At 35.3% G+C, this 22,961-nt stretch overlaps 4 protein-coding genes across 9 annotated transcripts; all 4 read left to right on the plus strand.

Annotated features, from left to right (window-relative positions):
- Positions 1–710: 710 nt before the first annotated feature.
- On the plus strand, positions 711–4,634 carry LOC110022722 (gibberellin 2-beta-dioxygenase 8-like). Its single transcript, XM_020721794.1, has 5 exons — positions 711–792; positions 2,400–2,554; positions 2,632–2,870; positions 3,093–3,426; positions 4,271–4,634. Exons 1-5 carry the CDS (start codon positions 711–713, stop codon positions 4,499–4,501), a joined length of 1,041 nt encoding a protein of 346 aa, XP_020577453.1. The 3' UTR covers positions 4,502–4,634.
- Positions 4,635–9,401: 4,767 nt separating this feature from the next.
- On the plus strand, positions 9,402–14,520 carry LOC110022646 (oral cancer-overexpressed protein 1 homolog). 5 transcript variants are annotated; one of them, XR_002293803.1, is made up of 3 exons: positions 9,402–9,422; positions 9,708–10,242; positions 14,491–14,520. XR_002293803.1 is itself a non-coding variant. In XM_020721693.1 (2 exons), exon 2 carries the CDS (start codon positions 9,750–9,752, stop codon positions 10,182–10,184), a length of 435 nt encoding a protein of 144 aa, XP_020577352.1. In that variant the 5' UTR covers positions 9,402–9,422; positions 9,708–9,749; the 3' UTR covers positions 10,185–10,390. The 5 variants fall into 5 exon arrangements, 1 of the variants encoding a protein (XP_020577352.1); XR_002293802.1 differs by having other exon boundaries at positions 14,462–14,502; XR_002293801.1 differs by lacking the exon at positions 14,491–14,520 and adding an exon at positions 13,169–13,555.
- A 471-nt stretch (positions 14,521–14,991) lies between these two features.
- On the plus strand, positions 14,992–18,825 carry LOC110022763 (probable pyruvate, phosphate dikinase regulatory protein, chloroplastic). 2 transcript variants are annotated; one of them, XM_020721860.1, is made up of 3 exons: positions 14,992–15,579; positions 17,766–18,402; positions 18,487–18,825. In XM_020721860.1, exons 1-3 carry the CDS (start codon positions 15,127–15,129, stop codon positions 18,588–18,590), a joined length of 1,194 nt encoding a protein of 397 aa, XP_020577519.1. In that variant the 5' UTR covers positions 14,992–15,126; the 3' UTR covers positions 18,591–18,825. The 2 variants fall into 2 exon arrangements, 1 of the variants encoding a protein (XP_020577519.1); XR_002293809.1 differs by lacking the exons at positions 14,992–15,579; positions 18,487–18,825 and adding an exon at positions 15,590–17,641 and having other exon boundaries at positions 17,766–17,839.
- Positions 18,826–19,773: 948 nt separating this feature from the next.
- On the plus strand, positions 19,774–20,674 carry LOC110022824 (NDR1/HIN1-like protein 2). The gene has a single exon (XM_020721942.1). The coding sequence runs from the start codon at positions 19,891–19,893 to the stop codon at positions 20,524–20,526; it is 636 nt and encodes a 211-aa protein (XP_020577601.1). The 5' UTR covers positions 19,774–19,890; the 3' UTR covers positions 20,527–20,674.
- Positions 20,675–22,961: the final 2,287 nt, after the last annotated feature.

A 22,961-nucleotide genomic window follows, 5' to 3' on the forward strand; every position in this document is an offset into this window, starting at 1 on the left:
TTCTCATGTTGGATAAGTGTTTGCAACTGTAATTATTTTTCTATAGTGAAACTTTTCTACTAGGTCAGACCCTGTGGTTTTTTCCTTTCCAGATTTTCCACATAAAAATTTATGGATCATTATCAGTTATTTTTTTTTCATTTGAGTGTATGTTGAATTCTCATGCAATGCTAGGACGATAATTCATTACTCTACCACCCTGAATCTTCTATCATGCATTAGTTGACACCGTCTGTGAGAAATAGAGCACTTCCATCACTTTGTAAAAATTGTTCATGACCACCAGATACAACACTTGCAACAAAAGAGCATCCCGCTCCAACGGCCATCATTCTAGAAGACACTCATGGAGCCAATTTCATTAAGCCTCTGCACCCTCCTACTCCAAAGTGCATTACCTCGTTGGCGAAAGTGACTTGGGTCATTCTATGGAAGATCGAGTACGTATGATGGAGGAGTTTGAACATGAGATTCTTCATCTCTTACGTAAGGAGCGACAACCGCAACCCAATGGAACTTACTTACCACAAGTTCAACATTCAATGGAAAAAACCCCACTCGCTAGATTCTCTCCTAACTATGAAACATTTCCTCTGTCGAGATGAGACACTGAGATTCTCGACATTACAAGTTCCACTAATTTGTCTCATGCAGCTCACCTGACACCCCCCTCCCCCATCTTACTATCTCATCTGCTGATATTATATGAGATGAACTACGATGGTTGGTTTGGAAAGGTTCCTTTAGATAAAAGGGATTACTTCCCTGCTCACCGCAAATTCCACGAATTCCGTTGGCTAACGCGGTTCTCCGACACCTTATCCCAGTAGGTTAAATTATCAGTTATTTTCTTTCATTTACTTGTATGTTGGATTCTCATGCAATACTAAGAAGATATTTCATTACTCTACCGTCTCGAATCTTCTAGCACGCATCAATCCTTAATTCGCACGTATGCATGATTGTACATAACATTTTCTCATTATATATAAGAGTATGTGGCGATCTCACAATAATGTAAAATCACCTCCAAATCAAAATTTTCATTAAAATAATTTTTCATTGATCATTACGCTATCCGTTTGTGCTGTCATCCAATGTATTTGAATAGTTGAATAGATCCATTTCAGAGTACAAAGGTGGAGTTGATTGAATGGGAAGAGCTTATTAGACGCTAAATAGCATGAATGAGCAAATTATTTTAAGCTTCAATGCTAGTTTGATGACTCTTTCATATGCTTTATAAGGTTTACATAATATCATTTAATTTTCTTCCATGATTTATGGCATTCATGGGGTGTGCAATTCATTGAGCATAGTTTTCATATCCGAGTTATTTACTAATTTAATGCACGCTTATTTTTATTCATCAATTTATCATTTAAATATTAAATCTTACAACAAAATTTTTAAATTGTAAAATAAATATTTTAAACTTAAAAAAATTGCTTAAATAATAAGTCAAACATAGCTATTTTAGCGGCATTAAAAGATTTTGTTCGATTCACTCTATCCGAACATGAGATAGTTTCCGAGAGTTATAAAACACAAATTAATTGAATCATATAAAAATAAAAGGAAAAAAAAAATCAATATACTCCATACGTGGGAAGAAAATATATAACGATAAATACTATTCAATTGGAGTTTTATAAGTTTGGATGTGATCCAAAAGTTAAGAATATACGGGGCGTTACATGCATATCATCCTAACTGTAAAACATTAGTCAAAGAAAATAAGCCCCATATCTTATTATTAATTATTAATTTAACTGGTCAAGAAAAAATGCAGCCTCATATTGATTATATTTAAATACCATCATCAAACATATACATCTTTTAAGCAAATGTCACTAGCTAGCTAATCTTATGATCCCCTCACATGATGACGATTTACTATACTTATTTGCAGCAAAGTGGTTGAGGGTATAAACTCCTATTGATGTTCGTGAAGTCTCGAATTTGAATCGCTCATATTATCATTTTGACTCAATTTTTCCCTTAAAAAACACTTAAAAATTTCTTTTTTACATTCAAATCTTCCATAATTATCACTAAGTAACCTAAAAAAAATAAATTTTATATTTTTCATGCACAAATAAGAGTAGATATATAAAAAAATGAAAATTTATAAACTATAAATACATAGGATTGGCTGGTATGTATGTAAATCTGCCACCCTGGCCTAAAATTTTTCCTTTTTATCCGGCCCACCATTCCCCCCTGCCTGCCGACGGTAAACAATGAACAACTCTCTCTATATAATAATAAGAGACAAGAAAAACTTTTGTTCATCCATTATCGTTCTTATTTGTTAGCCACATTTCTGACGATCTCGACAAGCCAGCACCACCATGATCTCCGACGATCCTAACCCTCCGTTTCTAAACGCCTACAAGCTTCTCCTCGACGACCGCCGTTCTGCTTCGCCGCCGCAGCCGCCGCCGGGGCCGGCGTCTACCTCCCACTGATCGACCTCAGCCGTCTGATCCTCGAGCCCGAGGAATGCAAGGCTGAGATTCGTTTGGCCGCCGCCGAATGGGGCTTCTTTCAGGTCATTCGCTTAATATTAATTTTTCCTGATATAAAATCACAACAATATAAATTTCTAATCTTTAATTTAGATTCCAGGTGGTCAGCCACGGGGTGCCGCGGGAGCTTCTGGAGCGCCTGCGGAAGGTGCAGGCTAACCTTTTCCGACGGCCCTTTACGGAGAAGGAGAAGGAGAAGGGAAAATTGCTCGACTTTCCCGCCGGGTGCTGTTACTCGTGGGGGACGCCCACGGCCACGTGTCTGACCCAGTTATCGTGGTCCGAAGCGTATCATATTCCTATGACGCCATCGGCGGTACCATCGAAGCTCAGGGCCAGGTACCAAACCAACAACATCTTGCATGCATTGTCGGGTCGGGTTTGGTTAAAAATCTGATTTTTAAAGACAAGAACCAACCTTTATCTAATTCTCCATTACTCCCAAATAATTCTCATATCTATGGGAAATTATTTCACGTGGCTGACTACAATTTGGTTAATCTTAATTCTTTTTATAAATTTATTTTATGAAGAGGATTTAATTAATGTGATTTGACGCAGACGTGTGATAGATGAATATGCGATGAGAGTGGCTCAACTTTCATATAAGCTAGCAGAGATATTAGCGGAAGGATTTGAAGAAGAAGGAAGAGGAAATGGTGGATATATAGAGGAGCATTGCAGGCCCAGCTCATGTTATTTGAGGCTTAACCGCTACCCTCCATGCCCGATACCGAAAGGAGTTTTCGGGTTAGTTCCGCATACCGATACCGATTTTCTCACGATACTGCATCAAGATCAAGTTGGTGGCTTGCAATTGTTTAAGGGGGGAAGATGGATCACCGTCAACCCTAATTCCAATGCTTTTGTAGTCAATATTGGTGATTTGTTTCAGGTATATATCCATCATCTATTATTTATTTTTTTTTTTATGAAATATTTACATACACACGAATGACCAATTCCTATGTATTTACTTATCTAACATTTAAACTACTCTACCTTATCCATGCATTCACATTTTCATGGTCAAAAATGTGATATTAAAATCTTGGATGGTATAATTGGAAAGAGTAGAGTTTAGATGTTAGATATGTAAATAAATAAGAACTGGGGGACATATGTACGTAAATATCCCTACTTTTATATTACATATTTTCTCACACGCACTCATACGTGCATATACATACATATATACATGCATGATAAATGCTGGTAGTATTTTCATAGAAGGCAAATATGATAAATAACAATCTTAATTTAATAGTATTTTAAAATTTGATTAATTTAAGTTCTTATTTGATGTTAAAATTTATGTTTTAAAAAATCAGGATTATTAAATACGCAGTTTGTTAAAAGTTTAATATTGAATTCAAATTTCATTTGTCTCTTAAAGGTAAAATACTAATTTATTAAATATGTTGGCCACCTTCAAGTAACTAAATGAGCCCTAACTTGTTTCCATTGCTAGATTTTCAAAGTTATATATTGTCATCAATTATTTAAAGAGTGTTGTGAGACATGTAATTATATATACAACAATATGTATATTACATGTTAGTCATGTCAAATCATAAGAAAATTAAACATCCAACGATAAAAAGTGCTGGTTTATTTAACAATAGAGTTCATTAATGTTTTTTCGTACATAATTGAACAATTTGTTTTTTTTTTTCATTAATTAAAAATAGTGTCTTAACATTTTTTGTTCAATCATGTTATATATATATATATTTCAGGCATGGAGTAATGATGTGTACAAGAGTGTGGAACACAGAGTAATGGCAAACTCACAGATAGAGAGATTCTCCACTGCCTTTCAATTATGTCCATCATATGAAACCATCATTCAGTGTAATAAATCTCCATCTACATATAGATCCTTCAGCTTCATGGAATATAAGCAAAAAATCAAAGAAGATGTTAAGTTGTATGGACACAAGGTCGGCCTTTCAAGGTTCCTTGCTTGAAGAGGAGATAATATAGATATTATTTCTTCACAAGAAAAAGAGAAGCTTGATTTTCATTTTTTTTTATTCTATTTTGGCTATTTTGGCCCTTCCCTTTTATCTCAAATATTTTAAGTTGTTTATAGTTGCAAGCAAGGCCTCTAAAATGTGGTTGATTTTATTTATTTTTTTCCTCTAAGGTAGTAGAATTGCCATTGTCTTGTGGTGGTAAGTATTTTTTGAATTAATTGAAAATATAAATAAAAAAATCTGTATTTTTTTTCTTTGTTTATAGTGGCAGAGTTCATTTTGAATAGATAAGAAAAAAAAAAAAAAACATTATCTTAGTTGGAGATATGAGTAAAAATTGAATGGAGAACCAATCAAGTCAAAATTTTGGAGAGCAAGAAGGTTTCACATACTTTCATAAAGAATATTATCTTCTAAAGTAAGATCAAGAAAAAAAAATAAAAAAAATCTGAATTAATATATAATATATGACTAATTAGTTATAACCTTTGTAGCCATTGGAATAGTCATGATAATTGGTAAGGCAGTACATATGCTAGCTTCAGAGAAGCCATTTCTGACTTCATCATGCACTCCTCCATAAAAATGAAAAAATAAAAATAGAGGCGACTTTGTTGTTATTTGATGAATTGCATTTCTTATCACTCTCAATCAACATATGAAAATGCTAAATCATGATATGATGATACTTCCTATAGCAGCTAATGTCACATAATTTTTATCTAATCAAACACAAGTTTTAAACAAAATTTCAAATATTGGAGCAAGATAAATATTTTGGACTAGAACTCTAACAAATAATCCAAACTCTTTGATGGTGTATTTTGATTTATGATAGAAATGGTCATAATGCTTACTTGAAAATTTATAATTAGACATTATATTTACGCACCTTAAGAGGAGTGTAATTTTTGACAAAGAGAATCGATAAATTTAGGGAATGAGACCGAACAAATCTCATAGATTTAAAAGTTTGAATAATCAAGCACATTATTACAAGCGAAGCTTCATCTCGAGAGATGAGGATATTACTTGATAATAGGCTTAGTTATCAAAATTAAGAAATTTATGATATTTATTTAGTTTGTGAAATTTTCAATAGATCGTTCCCCTATATGATCTGAAAATTAGATAGTGTTTAGGTTATCTAGGTTATTAATTCTTCTATAGGTGCAAACCCTATAGTTAATAACATCTTAAGCGACCGAAATCACTTAAAAAAACTCTCAATTAAGGTCGAGATTTTGACTTTATGAATTCAAAGTTTAGTTTTTATGATTGGTCATATGAAAATTAAATGAGAATGACTCAATGTGAAATTGTTATTTTGGAATACAAAGAACAAAAGGTAGAAGATGTCGTTGATTTTGAGAAGAACCTCAATGACTTCCCAAATTATTCTACTGTTTGATTTTACATTTTATAAATGATGTTATTTGATGTTTATTATTGTTATTTTGTTTTAATCTAGGGCTTCCATCGTACGACATACGATCAACGCAGATGGCCTAGGAAGATAGGTATTTCCTGATATTCCATATATAATTTTGATTCTTTCATAGCTCATTAAAATTTATATAACCATTTTAAAGCAAATCAAAACATATCATTTTTTAATATTTTTTATTTTGATAGACATACTGATTTCATATTAATGATTGAGGACATTTATTTGATTTAGGACCTTAAAGGGAGGCCCATAATGAAATCTAGGGATAGATTGTTAGTTGTATTGTTTCTAAGATTATTATTTTGAGATTCAAATTTGTTAAAGATTTAATATGTATTCTTGAATGCAATAAATTCTGATATATAAAAAATAAGAGGCAAAATATACATAAAAAAGTCTACATAATCAAGCATGAATCTCAATACATATTGAATGGGATAATTTCAAGAGTGAAGTTCAAGATCATTCAAGCTCTAATTCAAACAAAGTTATTGTTAAACTAAAGATATCAACTATACAAATCCAATGAAACTAAATGATTCAATATGAGTCCAAATGAGCCTTCATTGAGCACTTGAAACTTCAAGGAAATTATCAAATCGCCAAAAAATTATAAATTTAATATGTTTATAATCAATTGAAGCGTCTTGATAAAAGTAATCAAACTAACTCAATATTACTTTATTTTGATATTATTAGCACACTCAAATGATGGAAGAATGATTTATAATAATGGGAATAAATACATACAATTTGAAAGAGTAATTGTGATCTTGATCAATTTATGAATATATTTCTGTAAAAAATGTTTGAAGGACCCTTAATTATTCTTTAAGAAAATAAGAGAGCCAAAAATTAAATCCACACTCATAACGAGAGAAAAAGAGAGAGAGAGAGAGATAGAGCTGAAAACCTAGGAGCACTAGTAATCACTGGTCATCATCAACGACTGTTATAGCTCAACTACTATCAGTTGATTGCTATTAACCAATAATTATATGAGATTATTATTGTCTAATTACTATTTTTAGGCTATTATTTTGTAATTAGTGTTAATTGATGTTGTCATCCATCAATTTTTATTGTAATAAAAGAGGAATAAATAAGTATTATAATCTTATACTCATGTTAAGAGGAAGAGAATGTCTACATAACTCAAATTATATAGTGAGTATTTTGAATGGGTGGGATGATCACATGATTTTTTCCCCTTTGAGATTTTCACTTAAGAATTTTACTTATGCTCTATATCTATAATTATGTGTATTTTGAATGTTTTTATTGAGTTAAGGCTTACATATACTCTACCAATGAGAAATGTCTATCATGCAACAAACTTATATAGAATTTAATGGTCCTATTAATTTAAAACTCTTTGTAGGCAATAATCCCCTAATGTGTGTAGATGATAAATGATAAGGGCTTTCTTGTACATAAATTTTTTTTATATGAAACGATAAAGCTGCAATAACAAGATTTAATCATTAATTAATATATAATTAAGTTAATTAAGTATTAAATCTATTTTGTGTATGTAAATAAAAAAAAATTAATTAAAATTACGTTAGATTTTTTTTTATTTACTAATATTAATTATTAACAGTGAAATATTTTTTTATCAATTCACGTTACACTAATTTTTTTTATAAAAAACATAATATGATATTATAATTAATTATTAACTAATATATTATTAGTCTAATTAAACATAAGGATTGCCATATAATAAAATTAAATCAAAATTGTATTAATTTAATTTACTTAATATCTTTTTAAATTAATTAATACTAATTATTAAATTAATTTAAAATTTATCTCAACATAATTAATAATCAAGACCCCATCTCTACTTTTTGGACATAAAAAGATGAGTTGAAGTGGTGACGGGAGCTTGCCAATGAAGGCGTCAATCGGAATGCAATGTTAGAAACCTCGTTTTTTTGCCCTTTCCACTCTTTAGTTGAAACCTTAAAAAAAAAAAAAGAAGCGAAGTAGCAGCAGCCACATGAGTTTGTTGGTGAAGGCATCTACCTTTATTCCATAGTCTAGAAAATCGAATTGAATCGAATCGGCCTGTTCAACCGGTTTGATCATGAACTGATTGGAGGTCCAATTCCAAATGACCTAAAAATCGCCCCGACATTGAACCGGAGTGAACCAACTAGAATCAGTGGACCAACCAGTGATCCAGCTGGAATCGGTGACCCAGTCGTTGAACCTGTTTATTTTTTTTTAGTGTTTGTTCAGAGATATTTTTTGAATTATAATACCTGATTGCTAATCCTCTTTTTGAGAGACATTTAAATTAATTTTTTAAGTTCACATATGATTTCTATTTTATGATATATTTTTTTTATACTAGGCATATTACGACATTATTGTTCTCTTTAAGTTAAATTTAATAGTTTCTATATTTAGTATGTCACCCAATTCAACCCCGGTTCAACCGAATGTTATATGAAGCCGAGTGTTCTAAGTTGCCTTCCTATACAATATATTTATCTTCTAGTGGCTTGCTTGTATAAGAGAATTTTTTTCACTAATGATTTGTATGACGAATGAATAGATTTAAGTTAATATGATTTAGTAAATAATGTAAATTTAGATTTAATAAATCTTGCAAGTGTTAAACCCCTAAAATTATTTCACAATAGATTTAATAAATCTAGTTAAATCTTGTCAAACAGTTTGACAATTTTTATCATGATTTAATAATTTGTTATGTTTGTTAAGAAAAATTAAAATTAAACATTGATTATATTATTATAATGATTAAAATCAATTATTAAATTAAAATTCTAATTATGCTCATTAAAAATTAATTATTTACTAAATTAATTAATCCTCAATAAAATTTTATGAAACCAATTACTTATAGAGAAATAATTTAACAGTAATCAATTGTTAATTAATTTTATTAATTGAAAATCACTTAGAATTTTTTTAAATAATTAATAATTTAAAAAATATATTTTAGCCATTAATTAGTTAATAATAAAATTTATATTAAATTGAATACTTATTAAACAATAATTTAACATTAATTAGTTATTGATTAATCACATTAATAAAAAAATTACTTTAGATTTCTATTAAATAATTTTAAATCTAAAATAGTTTTTGGTCATTATTTAATTATTAATTAATTACATATAAATTTATATAACTATAATTAATTTAATAATAATGAATTAATTATTAATCAGTTAAATTAATACAATTAAACTTAAATACAAATAAATTAAAACCATAAACCTATGTCACCCTCCCCTCTTCCTCTTGTCCAAAACCCTCGCCTGCAACCTCTCTCTCGGTTTCGCCCAAAACCATCGCCTTCGTGAACGATCGCTTGGAAGGCAATAACGGGATTGCGGCGTACAGAGACCACCGAAACTCCCATCCTTCTCATCCCTCCGCTCGGCTCCGCTCGGCACCGCTCCTACCCAGAAACCATTGCGGAAGGTAAGCCTGTTCGCGCCGCCCGTCCCGGTTTTACTAAAGTCCGCCGATTCATAGGATTTACCGAATCCGGGATTTACGGCCGAAATTGGCGAAATCCGGATTCATCAAAGTGACGGATTTATTCTGTCCAAACTGACCGTCTAGCAAGATTTTGCCACCTGAGCTAGTTGCATGTTCTTAAGAAGGAACGACTAAGCATTTCATTAGAACATCGATTTTAGCTCAGAATATGATACCGTTTTAATTTAATTTTTATATTAGCAATGAGTTTGCTTTACCTTGCAGTTCTCTACCTGCTATTGCTGAATCTCCCTTGTTACTGGACCCATGGAACCTACAGCCGGAGTTCCCACCGACTTTCTTGATTCTACTGTGCTTTTGGAACAAACCCAATATGAAGAGGGCTTTAGAGACGGTTATAGAGATGGCGTGATCTCTGGAAAAGAAGATGGGAAAGAGGTTGGCTTGAAGCATGGATTCCAAGTTGGTGAGGAATTGGGTTTTTATCGTGGCTGTGTGGATGTTTGGAAATCAGCCATCGAGATAGACCCGAATTCATTTTCTTCTCGTGTTCAGAAGAGGATCGACCAGTTGTCGGAGCTAGTGGAGAACTATCCCCTTTTTCAGCCGGAGAATGAGAATGTTCAAGAGATGATGGATGCTATTAGGCTTAAGTTTCGGATTATTTCAGCAAATCTGGGTGTGAAGTTGGAGTATGAGGGGCATAGCAACGTATCAAAACAGGACCTGGAGGAGGTTTAAGTTTGAAGAAAGATCAGCTTTTGCATCAGAGAAGACGGTGCTTTCTTTTTCTTTTTAAGTATGTTTCTGCTATTTTCTTCAAAGTATGCTATCCTTTGATGCGCTTTTATATTTTTTTAGTGTTCTTTCCTGTAATTATATAACTTGATTCTATACCACACTCATATATATTCATCTTTTATTCCAACAAATTGCCTTTACAATACCTAAATCCAAGTCCTATGTGAACTGAGATGGTCGGACTACTGGTCAGGAACTGATGGGTTAACCTTTTCTTCTAAAATGAGTTTTTTTTCCTTTTGTTTGAGAAGAAAGAGCTATACAAATAGATTGAAAATACTAATAATAAATGTAATATTTAAAAACTTTTAGAGGATGGGTTGCATGTGGATGAGATGCATGAGAAGATCAACAATGAGAGTAACTCAAATCCTTGATTAAACTGTTACTTCACATATTTGATTGTAGGGGGATATACATAATAAAATATTGAGAATGGGAGATGATTATTTCTTTTATTAGGTTAATAAGATAAGTTAATTAATTAGAAATTAGTATTAATGAATTAATTTTTCTTGCACATCTATAAATAGCTCCATTTGGAGATATTCAAGGTATAAGAAATGAATGTGGTAAGTTTCTTCTAATCTCTGAGTTATTCCTCTCTTCTTGTCCCCTTCCAGTTTTTATGGAATTGTTGGATCCTAGAATTACTGTTTATATTAAAAAATGGGATTGTATCAATGGTGATATCATTGCGGCAACTTTGTTTTTCACCTCTTTCCTTGTCCGATCACAATCTCCTCTCTTTTGTTTCTTTCTCTTCTTTCTTCTTTCTACAAATTCTCCCAACCATTAAGATCCTTTTTCAAAGCTATTGTTCTTCTCACTATCTCCTCTCCTATTTTTCGCTTCTTCCCAATTCTACTATTACAGGCAACATCCCACCTAGAACTACCTTTTATCTCTACTTGATTATGCTTTTGCAAGCATCGTCGCATGTCGTGCTCTATCCAACTATCCAGGATCACACTATCATGATTCAATTGTTTTTGAGTTTTTCCATATCCAAATAGATCTGATGATGAAGGCTGAATCCATCCATCCATATCTCCACATCCGTATCACAATCTCATCCCCCATTGATGCGAAGTGCAGGAAATACCAAATCTTTGATCTCGACAGCAACTTAGTCGCCTACAGTTTGTCAACCACTAGTTTTGCCTTTGCCAAATTAGACAAGTCATTGCCACTGACCACTTAATCAAGAAAATCTCAACCATTTCTGCCTCATATGCAGCTCTATCTCCCGTTCTATTGCCATCTCTTCCAGTTTACTATTCATTGTTTTTGTTGATCATTGCAATATTTTTCTTGTTGCTTGTGGTCAAGCCCATAGATCACCCAATCCCGCATCACATATGCGAGATTCTCTCCATTAATTTTGCATGTACCATGTGAGAAAATATTATGTGTGGCGGATCGCATGTCTGGACGACGGTCCTTATGCGGCCACGCCGCGGTGTATCCTACGGCGGCCCATCCAACCTTCGTCCAGACATGTGGTTTCCATGTGTAATTTTTGCCTCTACCATGCAGATGCCTTTTGGCTCTCAATAGCTCGATTGACATGTACATCTAAGTCATCCCAACTAGGTGCTTGCTTGATACAGATGCATTTTCTTATATTTTTCCTCTTGTTAGGGACAGTGCAACAGAAATGGTGATGGATTTGTTGAACTTTTTTTTCCATAAAAGGAAGATTATGATTCTTGCAACACAACCTAGAAACTTGAAGGTGGAAATTCTGTCTTTATTTTTGATAGCTTGAATTCAATCTTGGTTGGCAAGATGGATCACAAATCATTATCACTTTCTATGTCGTTGGCTATCACTTGCCCGACCTTATGATGATAGGATATTCTGAATGTGAGATGATTAATATTTGTATTAGGTTAATAAGAGAAGTTAAAGAATCAATCTTAATCAGACACTTTGTTGATAAGAATGCAATAGTTTGTTTGAGATTTTGTGTTAGTTTTGTTTTCTTTGAATCACTGTTTCTAAAAGCGTGCTTCAGAGCAAGAAAGCGTGCGCTGACTGCTTAGCTTCACTAAAGTGTGCTTCGAAATGCTGAAGTTAATTTCAGGTTTATGTTGCAATTTTTAAGTATTTAATTATTTCGACAACTATTATAACTTATTCAAATATTAATTTGCAGGTTCACTCTCAATGTTTATTTTCAAGTTAGTTACGTACTTTTTTTATTTTATATCAACTTTTAGGTTATACTTCATATTCTATGATTGTTAATAAATGTATTTATATATTAATAGTTTTATATAACTTATTAGTACTTTAGTTAATAGAAATGTCGCTTCGCTCTGCACTTTACATGTTGAAGAAAAAATAAAGCCTTACGCATCTCATTGCGCATTGCGCTTTCATAACCATTGTTTGTACTCCAATTCCTCACTTTCAAACAAAGCTTAAGTAGTGTAATGACTGCATTAGTTTGTTTTTATATTAAGAGGCCGTTTGATTTGCTGCAAACGGAGGGCACTGCTTCCTTTTTGCAGGACTTTTATAAATTTGGGTGTTTGGTTAGATGATTTTCAAATTTAGTATAAATTTGTAATGCATTTGAAATTCTTTCTCTAGTTCTTCTTCAATGTGTTTAGAATTCATTGCGTTTGGTGAATTTCAAATACACCGTGTTATATAAAGTGTTGCACATTGCCGCCTCCCCGCCTTCATCTGCCTGGCCACTAGCTACTACATGTAGGCCCTTCTCTGCCTACTGCTGCCTGCCTCCCACCAACGCTGTTAGCAGCTATAGCCAGCCAGTCTGGGCGGCCTGCTAGCCATGTTTATATTAATTTTATTTTTCTTTAATCCAAATAAAAAAAATTTGAAGTCCTACATTTTTAAATTAAAATTAAACAACTTCCACATATTTTAAATGCAATAAATTCCTTTTACAGTACATTCCTTTTTCAGCAAACCAAAGTGTCCCTAAATATTAGCTCTGAATGTTCAACTTCCAACTGCAACAAGTGATCAATGACATATCTCTTATGAAGAAGCGATGGTGCACGGGTGCTTCAACAAGTTACCGACTATAACTAAGAAGGGCACGACAATGAGCACTTGAAGATGGGTTGTGGGTATGGATGAGCCTTTGATCAACAGGGAGATTTGCTGTGAGAGTCAAGGTGGTTGGCAACATACCAAGGGTGATGACAGCACTTAGACCGGCATAGAAAGATGGAGATATTGGTGGCTAGTGCAATCCTAACAAGCTTCCATTGGACATATCTGTTTTGGACACTTTGTTTACCGATCCACACAATTCTTTTGTATTTGCATACCTAACATCTAAACTTTCATATTTGTATTCATAACATTTTGATGTGATAAAGTTACCTGTGAAAAGGTGTGTTACATCTTAAAATGTAAGTAATAAGATAAATATATTAATGTTGATGGTTTGTTTCTTGTTTCATTTTTCATGGAACAATAAGCTTCACATGAATGGTAAACCTACCTTTACCTTTGGCTTTAATGATGAATAAGATATGTCTAATAAAAATGTTTTAAATCTTAGGATGACAAAAAAGCACTCCTTTGGCATAATACAATGAATGGTTTCAATCTGATTAGAATTCAATTGAGATTGATTGATGTAAAGTTTAACCATGAACTAGTGGAAGGCCTGCGGTTTACATATATTTTTACAAAACATATAGCACTCCTTTGAAAAATGTGACTTGATTTTTTTCATTATATAGCTTTTATTCATTATTATATGCTAATTGCTAATCATATATTCACTGGCCAAAGACTTGAGTAGTTAGTTGCTCTATACTAGCTCTATTTTATTTCAAAAAATTAATAAGTTAGCTGATGTTAAAATATTGAACCAACCAAAGATGGCGGAAATGGAAAATTACTAAGAAGAGCTATTCCTACATTATTGTGGGAAAAAAATTTCATAATTGTGTAAGACTTTTATACGAGTGATTGGTGATATTTCTAATCTTGCTTATACTCTTGTACGTTTTGTAATTTTCTTAATTACATCTTGAACCTTCAATTAAAGCTACATAAGGAATTCATTGTCCTCGTTAAACCCTTTTTATGCTTTCTTCTCGTAATAAAATTCTATTATTGTTAAAAAAAAGGATAAAAGAGTATACATGATGCAAAGATGAAAATGAATTTTATTATTTCATTTTGTTTCTCAAAGGAAGCTTTACATGCATACTACTTTTTAGGTATGACTCATATACCATAAATGGGACAGATGCTGGAGCGGAGCGAAGCCCACGAGCGGAAGGATCTGTCCAATCGGGGGAGTTTCATTATGTGGGTTGGGGGTGCGGGGGCAACACCCTACGGTTTGGTACGGGGATAATTTAAGTAATTACATATTGTACTATAGGGTTATATATATGTCATGTTTGTAACCTTATGGAAGTCTCTGAGACTCTGAGATTATGAATCTTGTATTTTGTATTCTTTTCCAAATATTGAAAAGGAAGTCGTCACTGGATGTAGGCATCTTTGCAGAACCTCATAAATCTGTGTGTTCTTCTGGATTTGTGTCGATTACTATTTTTCTTCTCTCTAATTTCTCAACACCACTCAATTCTTATGTATTTGCATGTCTATCAGTATCAAAACTGGTGGCTTTTTGATGTGACGAGCAAGATTTGCGTGATATAAGTTTAAAAAGTAAAATATAGGTGTTAGATATATAAATACATGGGAATCGGGTGGTACGTATTTGTAATGCCCCTTAAATATTCGTATTGTGTGGACAATAAATCAGAATGAAATATAATGTGTGCTCCCACAGCACACTCCCATCATAACTACTTATCTGCACATAAAGGATATAATATTTTCTCCAATTCTAAACCACAAACAAATTTCGAAAATGATTCAACAAAAGATCCTTTCCTCATCACCAAGGCCGATCGCCGTCCCTCCACCGCCACCAAACTTCCCCCCCGAACAAGACGATAGGGCCGATAAAGCGGCTAGCCCCCTCGCCGGCGACAGCTCGCCCAGATTCTCTCCGAAAACCAGTCCCACTCTTGAACGTTGGTCTCGAGCTCGGGCCATCCGCTCCGGCCGCAGGCTCGATTGGCCGTCTCTCGGAAGCATACCATCTTCCTCTCTCGGCTCCGGCGATATCTCGCCGGACCAGAGCGATAGCGAGGAGGGCTCGACGCCGCCGTCCCCGTCCCCGTCGGACGTGAAGCCGATTTATATGGTCTCCGACGGCACCGGATGGACGGCGGAGCATTCCGTCAACGCCGCTTTAGGGCAGTTCGAAAACTGCCGTGTCGATCATCGCTGTCCTGTTAGTACCTCTCTCTTCTCTGGGGTAAGCTCGTCTTTTTCTTTTTACAATTTTTACTTAAAAAAACATTTTTTATAATAAATACTACTGTTTAATTCGCCCGAGTGGATAGTCCTTCCAAAATCACCCCACAAAGATGGGATTTTTATAGCTCAAAACTGGTGGAGAGCGTAATGCTAATTATCAGAAATCCATGATTGGCGGCCAAATCCGAAATCCATTCTTCGTTCCTAGTCGGCTGCACACAAACCCCGGTTCAGCTAAGGTTTCTCAAGCCCAGCTTCCGATGGCGTCTTCTTCGGAGTTCGCCGTTCTTCTTCAGTTGTGCATCGATTCTCAATCCCTGAAGCAGGGGAGAAAGCTGCATGTTCAGATTCGGGAAGCTGGTTTAGAGATGAATCCGGCTTTGCTTCCCAAACTGCTGAAGCTCTACTGTGTATGTGATCGGGTTGATGATGCTCGAGAGGTGTTTGATAGAATTCCTGAAACGGACTTGGATACCATTGCCTGCACTGCGATGATTGTCGGTTATGTTAGAAATGAGGCTCCCCGCGAAGCGATTAAGCTGTTTTGTGAAATGCTTGAGCTTGGGCTGGATCTAGATTCTTATACCTTTTCGGCATTGCTGAAGGCTTCTACTGATTTGATTCTGTATTGTTTGAGTACTAATTTGCATTCACTGATACTGAAGTTTGGATTTGATTCCTTTGTATCTGTCGGAAATGCGCTTATTCATGCTTATGGGTCTTTTGGAGATGCTTCTGGTGCACATAAAGTGTTTGACAGAATGCCTGATCGGGATGTTGTGTCTTGGTCCTCAATGATTCATGCTAGTTCCTCTGCAAAGCGCTTCGTTGAATCGGCGGCCTTATTTTCTAGGATGCAATTTGAGGAATTTATCAGACCTAATGAGATTACACTTGTTTCATTGTTGCCTGCTTGCAGCTTCTTCTCTTCTTTCAGAAAGGGCCAATCAATCCATGCTTATGCCATTCGGAATGGGTTTAATTCTAATCTTATTGTTTGTTCTGCTCTTGTTACAATGTATTCCAGATGTGGAAATCCCGATGGAGCTTTTAAAGTATTCAGTTGTATGGAGAAATCTAATGTTTTGTTATGGACTTCAATGATTGAAGGGTTCTCAATTAATGGGAGGTTTGAGCTTGCTCTTGAATTGTTCAAGGAAATGCTGGTCCATGGCTTGAAGCCTAATTCCCTTACTTTGATTGTGGTGTTGTCTGCTTGCAGTCATGGTGGGCTGGTGGAAGAGGGATTGGAGATTTTTGAGTCGATGAAAGAGAGATTTGGTATTGAGCCTTGTACCGAGCACCATGCCTGTATTGTGGATATGTTGGGGAGAGGGGGAAGGCTGAATGAGGCTGAAAATTTTATTGAAAGAATGGAAGTGCCAGTAACAGGTTCTGTGCTTGGATCCCTCCTTGGAGCTTGTCAAGCACATTGCAATGTGAAGCTTGGGGAGAAGTTGGCAATGAAGCTTTTTTGGCTCGAACCATATAATGAAGCCAATTATGTGATCTTGTCAAACATATATGCCTCAGTGGGGAGATGGGATGATGTGGGTAAAGTGAGAAGATTGATGGCTGTTAAGGGGCTGTCAAAAAGATCTGGTTGTAGTTGGATTGAAATAAAGGACAAGGTATATGTGTTTGGAGCACATGACCTATCACATTCACAGTCGGAAAATATTTACAGAAAGTTGGAGGAATTGAATTGTTCGATAATAAAGGCAGGTTATGTGCCTGCTACCAAATGTGTCTTGCTAAATGTGGAGGAGGATGATAAGAAATTGCTGCTTCGTAGCCATAGTGAGAGATTAGCTATTGCTTTTGGTCTTCTAGATGCCCCTCCTAATGTTCCTATTAGAGTTACTAAGAACCTTCGAGTTTGTAAGGATTGCCATGATGCCATTAAATTGATATCAAAGGTTGTAGCTCGGCAATTTATTGTAAGGGATACACGAAGGTTTCATCATTTTTCGCAAGGTTCTTGTTCTTGTGGTGATTATTGGTGACATAATATGGCATCAGGGGCTTACATTTGTCAGCTTTACTTCGTCTCAAAAAAGGTTGTCAGTACATTATGGCCATGGCTATTCTGCTGGCTTGCTAATATCAGAGGACCACACAATTTCTTATGTCGACTGCTTTAATATTTTCATTTAGTAATCCTAAGCCACTTGTCTCTCTCAGGTTGAAGATGTGGATAGACTGATGGAGATCATAAAACAAGCTGCTAAAGAAGGCGCTCTTGTCCTTTACACCCTTGCAGATCCTTCCATGTCTGAATCTGCAAAACAAGCCTGCCAGCTCTGGGGAGTACCATCAACGGATATTCTGAGTCCCACTATAGAGGCCATTGCTGCCCATATTAATGTGGCCCCATCCGGCATCCCGCGAGGTGCTCCTGGTCGGAATCCACTCTCAAAAGATTACTTCAAACGCATAGAGGCCATCGAGTTCACCATCAAGCAGGACGATGGAGCTTTGCCACAGAACTTGGCATGTGCCCACATCGTCCTTGTTGGTGTCTCTCGTACGGGGAAGACACCTTTGTCCATTTATCTGGCCCAGAAAGGTTATAAGGTGGCCAATGTCCCCATTGTTATGGGTATAGATCTCCCAAAAATCATATATGAGATTAACCAGGAGAAGATTTATGGATTAACCATAAATCCAATGGTGCTTCAGACCATCAGAAAAGCCAGAACCAGAACTCTTGGACTCAAATCAGACTTGGTGAGTAACTATGCAGAGATGGAACATGTCAGGGCAGAATTGGAGTTTGCTAACAGAATTTTTGTGCAAAATCCCGTTTGGCCAGTAATAGGTAACTGAATCTGGATTGTTTTGTTTGGTGCAAGGTTGGGATTAGTTTCTTTTTCTAATTGATTGTGAATTGGATTTGTTTCAGAGATCACTGGAAAGGCCACTGAAGAGACTGCTGCTGTTATTGTGAGGATTTACAATGATAGAAAGAAGAAACGTTTTGCGCCCCACATATCTAAGAGATACTGAGGATTGATAAACGTGGAGCCTTCAGAGATTGTAAACAGATATGGAGGTTGTATTAAGGTACTTGTTTTCTTTCCATTACTGTTTGATGAAGTAGAATCATCTTTATTTGTTTTATTGTTGTTGTTGTTGTTGTTGTTGTTGTTTAAAGTTATTATGACACTATTCTATTTGAGTTCATACATAGACTTAAATTTGATTGCTTATAAAGCCGAGAAGGCGAGTTACACGCTTTCAATGAGTTATTTTGTTGCGAGTATTTATTTAGAATGCATTTATTTTGAGAATACAAGGTAAACGTTTCTTATACTGAGATTGCTTGTAAAGTAATTTTAGGGAAATAGGTTTTATTGTTTGGTTGGGAGGTAAGACTTGCAATCTAGTACTATGAAATTTGTTATTTGATCGTGGCCGTATGGAGATATTTGTAAAATTTGAGGGATTTTGTACATATTTAAAATTTATTTTACACTTATTTATATTGTACTGAGCATCCCACAAAAATAAAAAAAATCTGCGTTTCTTTTATTTGATATTCTTAATCTATTACCCTGCAGTGGAAGTAGCATTTCTAGAATACAGGAATAAGATTGTGTATATTTGCTTCAGTTAAATATTATATTGGTGGAATCTTCATAAATTTGGTTACTTTATTCTTGGTGTGGGATGACAATCAAGTAATCTCCTACTTTAATCCTTTCTTTTCAGGAAGATTTACATAAATACCAATCAATTCTTATGTATTTACATATCTAAGACTTTTAACTTTAATTTTTATATATATTACCTTTGCATGAAAATGTGTATTTAGTGCCAATTTTTACGCGATACGAAAGATTTGGGTGGCATAAACGTAAATATAAGTTTTGGTTTTAGATATGTAGATACATAGGAATTGGGTGGTATGTATTTAGATGCCCCTTCTTTTTAATGAAGGTGAAGTTATGGCTTGGGCCAGCTTGGCCCTCTCTCTTTTTGCTAGATCAAAATGACAGATTGGATTATCTTTAATTCCTCGTTGATCATATAAATCAAATGCATTCTCTATGTGCTTCGATCTTCATCAGCAGGATTACCATATCTTCCCATTAAATTATTTTTTAACATCGAAAGCATTATCCATAACTTTTCATTGTGAACAAAAAAAAACTGCGAGCTCCTTTCTAAAGTGTTAAAAATTCAGCAGAACTTTATTCCTTTCCTTCTCCAGCCCAAAGCAACAAGAAACCACCATAACTGTCCTCTTCCCTTCATTGTTCAATCCAATTCCTTCCCAACTTGCCTTCACCCTCACCACTACATCATGTCTTCTTCCTCTCCGGCCACCGTTGATGTCCACTCCCAACTCCATCTCCACCAGAGCCATACCCGTGCCGCAAGAACTCGCTTCTACGCCCACCGAGTTCGTGAGAGCCTCACAAGCCGCATCGCCATGTTTCTATGCTCCATTCTCCTCACCCTCCTCTTCATCTCAGGCATCATCATCCTCATCCTTTGGCTTAGCCTTCGTCCCCACCGCCCTCGCTTCTACCTCTCCTCTTTCTCCACCCCCTCCTTCTCCGCCGTCACCTTCGATATCTCTGACCGCAACCCTAACTCCAAAATCGCCATCTACTACAGCGACATTAGTGCTACTGTGTTTTATGACAACCAACAGCTAACAAATGGTATCGTCCAATCCGCATTCTACCAGCCGCCAAAGAACACTACGGAAATTGTTGGCCAGCTCGTCATCGCCAGCGGACAAAATATTGCTAGAGATGCGAGCATCGGTCGGGTGTCATTACGGCTCGAGCTCAATTCAATTGTCCAATTCAAGCTATCCACATGGGACACTCATCACCACAACATGCACATAAGCTGTGACTTGGCTGTGGGGTCTGATGGAAACCTCTTGCCAGAGTTCCAAGGGGAGAGGTGCTCCCTCTACTTCGGTTAATCACATAGCATTATCACCTTTATTTTATTGGTTATATTGCCTTTTCTTTTCCTATTTAGCTTAACATTTACTATTGTTGCATTGATTCAAATATTAATGTCTGTCTAAAGATGGGACTTTAGGGTTGTAAAATTCCAAATCACTTAGAGATGCTTCCAACCATCTGAAAGATAAATTAGTATTTACAAGGTTGCTATTGGCATGCTTCTCTTTCCTCTTTAAGACCTAAAATGGGTTTTATTATTGTAACAGAATCAATTGTCCTTGCATCAACTACAAGACTTTATGTTATGATAAATAAATGTAATCCCTCTCTCAAAATGTTTTTGTAAGATCTAAATATATACCCCACAAATCCTATTTATTTACATATCTAGCACTTCAACATCCATTCTTACATCTATGCCCCTTTATCTAAACTTAAAAGAATTTATTTTATGTTTTAAATGTTAATAATAATGATATTTTATATGTGACATAAAAAAATTTAGTATATGTAAATACATAAGAATAGTGTCATACATGTGAATGCCTTTTTTATTTTACATAGTGGTTGAGTGTAATAGCACTAAGTAGATATTGAGTTTGAATTGATATCAAAATGGTTCTCATAAAGCTAAGTATATCATGATTGAAACAAGTTATTGACTTAAATATTAATTTTTAAGAAATAAATGAACTATTATTAAATACAAATTTTCATGCTATTTGTTAAAAAGAGAAGGATAAAGAGAATTTTGAATTGTATTATAGATTAAAGTAAGAAATATTTTTTGAGCTAATTTTGCATTATCAAACAAGATGTTTTTTTTTAACAATTGAAAATTAAGAGAAACATTAAAATATAACGGTGGGCAATTTTGCATAAGTTTCAAACAGAAGTTTAATTTTCTTATTTTAAAAGATCTAAATCTTAAAGTTTTTACAAGTTTAGGTGAATCAGATTTGTAGATCAAGCAATGACATTTGATTATAGACTTGATGCGTGCCAAAAAATTTGCAGCGGTAGAGTAATGGATTATCGTCTTAGTGTTGCACTAGAATTCAACAAACACAGAAAACAAAAAAGCAAGGGGAAGACACCTTAACTTTTTATGTGAAAACCCTTGAAAGGGGGAAAAACCACGAGGTCTAGCCTAGTTGAAATAATTCACTATGAATAATGAGTACAAAAGTTCATTCTTCTCCTAAATTAGGAAATATATAATTACAAAGTTGTATAATTATAATCTGGCTGAAATTCTTGGTGACAGCATGTTACAATGGTCATTGTTAATTGTTGTGGAGGTAGTAGTTCATCATGAGTGTTGTAGATGACTGCTTCAGAAGAGTTGATTGACCAAAGAAACCATAATAAGCAGTGTGAGAGCTGTGGACCACATAGTTCGTAGTGGCGAGTATGAATGACGTTTGTAGGCTGTCGAGGCCAGATTCGGGATTTGCATGAGCATGGTCGTAGGGGCGAATATGAATGATATCAATAGGCTGCGAGGGCTGGAGTCGGGAGCTGCATTAGCTAATGACCACGTAGGTTGTTTGGGCAAGTATGAATGACATCCGCAGGTCGCAGATGACAGAGTCAGGAGCTGCACGAGGTGTGAACCAGGTAGGTCGTAGGGGGGAGTATGAATGACGTCCGTAGGCTGCGAAGGCTAGAGTTGAGAGCTGCATGAGTTATAAACCATGTATGTCGTAGAGTTGAGTATCAATGAAGTCCATAGGTCGTGGGGTTCAGAGTCGAGAGCTGCACGAGCTATGAACCACGTAGGTCGTGGGGGCGAGTATGAATGACGTCCAAAGGCTGCGGGGGTCGGAGTCGGGAGTTGCACGAGCTATGAACCACGTAGGTCGTTGTTGGCACATGGACCGTAGTCATGGACTATAGTGATGAGCTTATGTCCCACGACGATGAGTGACGGTGTCTGGTTGGTGGTGATCGACGATGATTGGTGGTGATCGACAGTGAAAAATCGCGATGATGGTCGACGGTGGCTGACGGCGATCGACGGGTGTCGATGATGATGGCGGTGGTCGATGGTGATCGACGATGGTCGACGACGGTCGGGATGGTGCTGGACTTCAGCTCTTTCTCAGAGCTTCTTATTCTCTCTGAAGCTTCAGCTCTCTCCTCTCATATGAGATGTGGGGCTCTATTTATAGTGTTCTAGGTGTCATTAAAGCATAAATATAAATCATTTTGATCGAACGGTCCGGAGAGCTTCCTCCGATCAAACGAGTTTTAATGGATATTTGAGTGTCTTAACAATATCAGAATTTTGCAATCTTGGGCACTTTGGATTCGTCTTATTGAGACGATCGATTCGATTATAAACTTACCAGATTCGACAACCATTTGACCTTCTAAATGTGTACAAAAATCTTTCAAGAATGGTTTAATGACTTGATATGGGTTTAATTTGACTCAGATTGGAATG

The sequence above is a fragment of the Phalaenopsis equestris genome, unplaced genomic scaffold, assembly GCF_001263595.1.
Source record: "Phalaenopsis equestris unplaced genomic scaffold, ASM126359v1 Scaffold000202, whole genome shotgun sequence".
NCBI classification, from domain to species: Eukaryota; Viridiplantae; Streptophyta; class Magnoliopsida; order Asparagales; family Orchidaceae; genus Phalaenopsis; species Phalaenopsis equestris.

Excerpts from the sequence above, each read along its gene's own strand:
- LOC110022824 (XM_020721942.1), top strand. The coding sequence starts at position 19,891 with ATGTCTTCTTCCTCTCCGGCCACCGTTGATGTCCACTCCCAACTCCAT.
- LOC110022646 (XM_020721693.1), top strand. The coding sequence starts at position 9,750 with ATGGAACCTACAGCCGGAGTTCCCACCGACTTTCTTGATTCTACTGTG.
- LOC110022722 (XM_020721794.1), top strand. The coding sequence starts at position 711 with ATGAACTACGATGGTTGGTTTGGAAAGGTTCCTTTAGATAAAAGGGAT. Across the intron at positions 2,555-2,631 it reads CCGAATGGGGCTTCTTTCAG|GTGGTCAGCCACGGGGTGCC; the intron begins GTCATTCGCTTA and ends TTTAGATTCCAG. Across the intron at positions 3,427-4,270 it reads ATATTGGTGATTTGTTTCAG|GCATGGAGTAATGATGTGTA; the intron begins GTATATATCCAT and ends TATATATTTCAG.
- LOC110022763 (XM_020721860.1), top strand. The coding sequence starts at position 15,127 with ATGATTCAACAAAAGATCCTTTCCTCATCACCAAGGCCGATCGCCGTC. Across the intron at positions 15,580-17,765 it reads GTACCTCTCTCTTCTCTGGG|GTTGAAGATGTGGATAGACT; the intron begins GTAAGCTCGTCT and ends TGTCTCTCTCAG. Across the intron at positions 18,403-18,486 it reads TCCCGTTTGGCCAGTAATAG|AGATCACTGGAAAGGCCACT; the intron begins GTAACTGAATCT and ends GATTTGTTTCAG.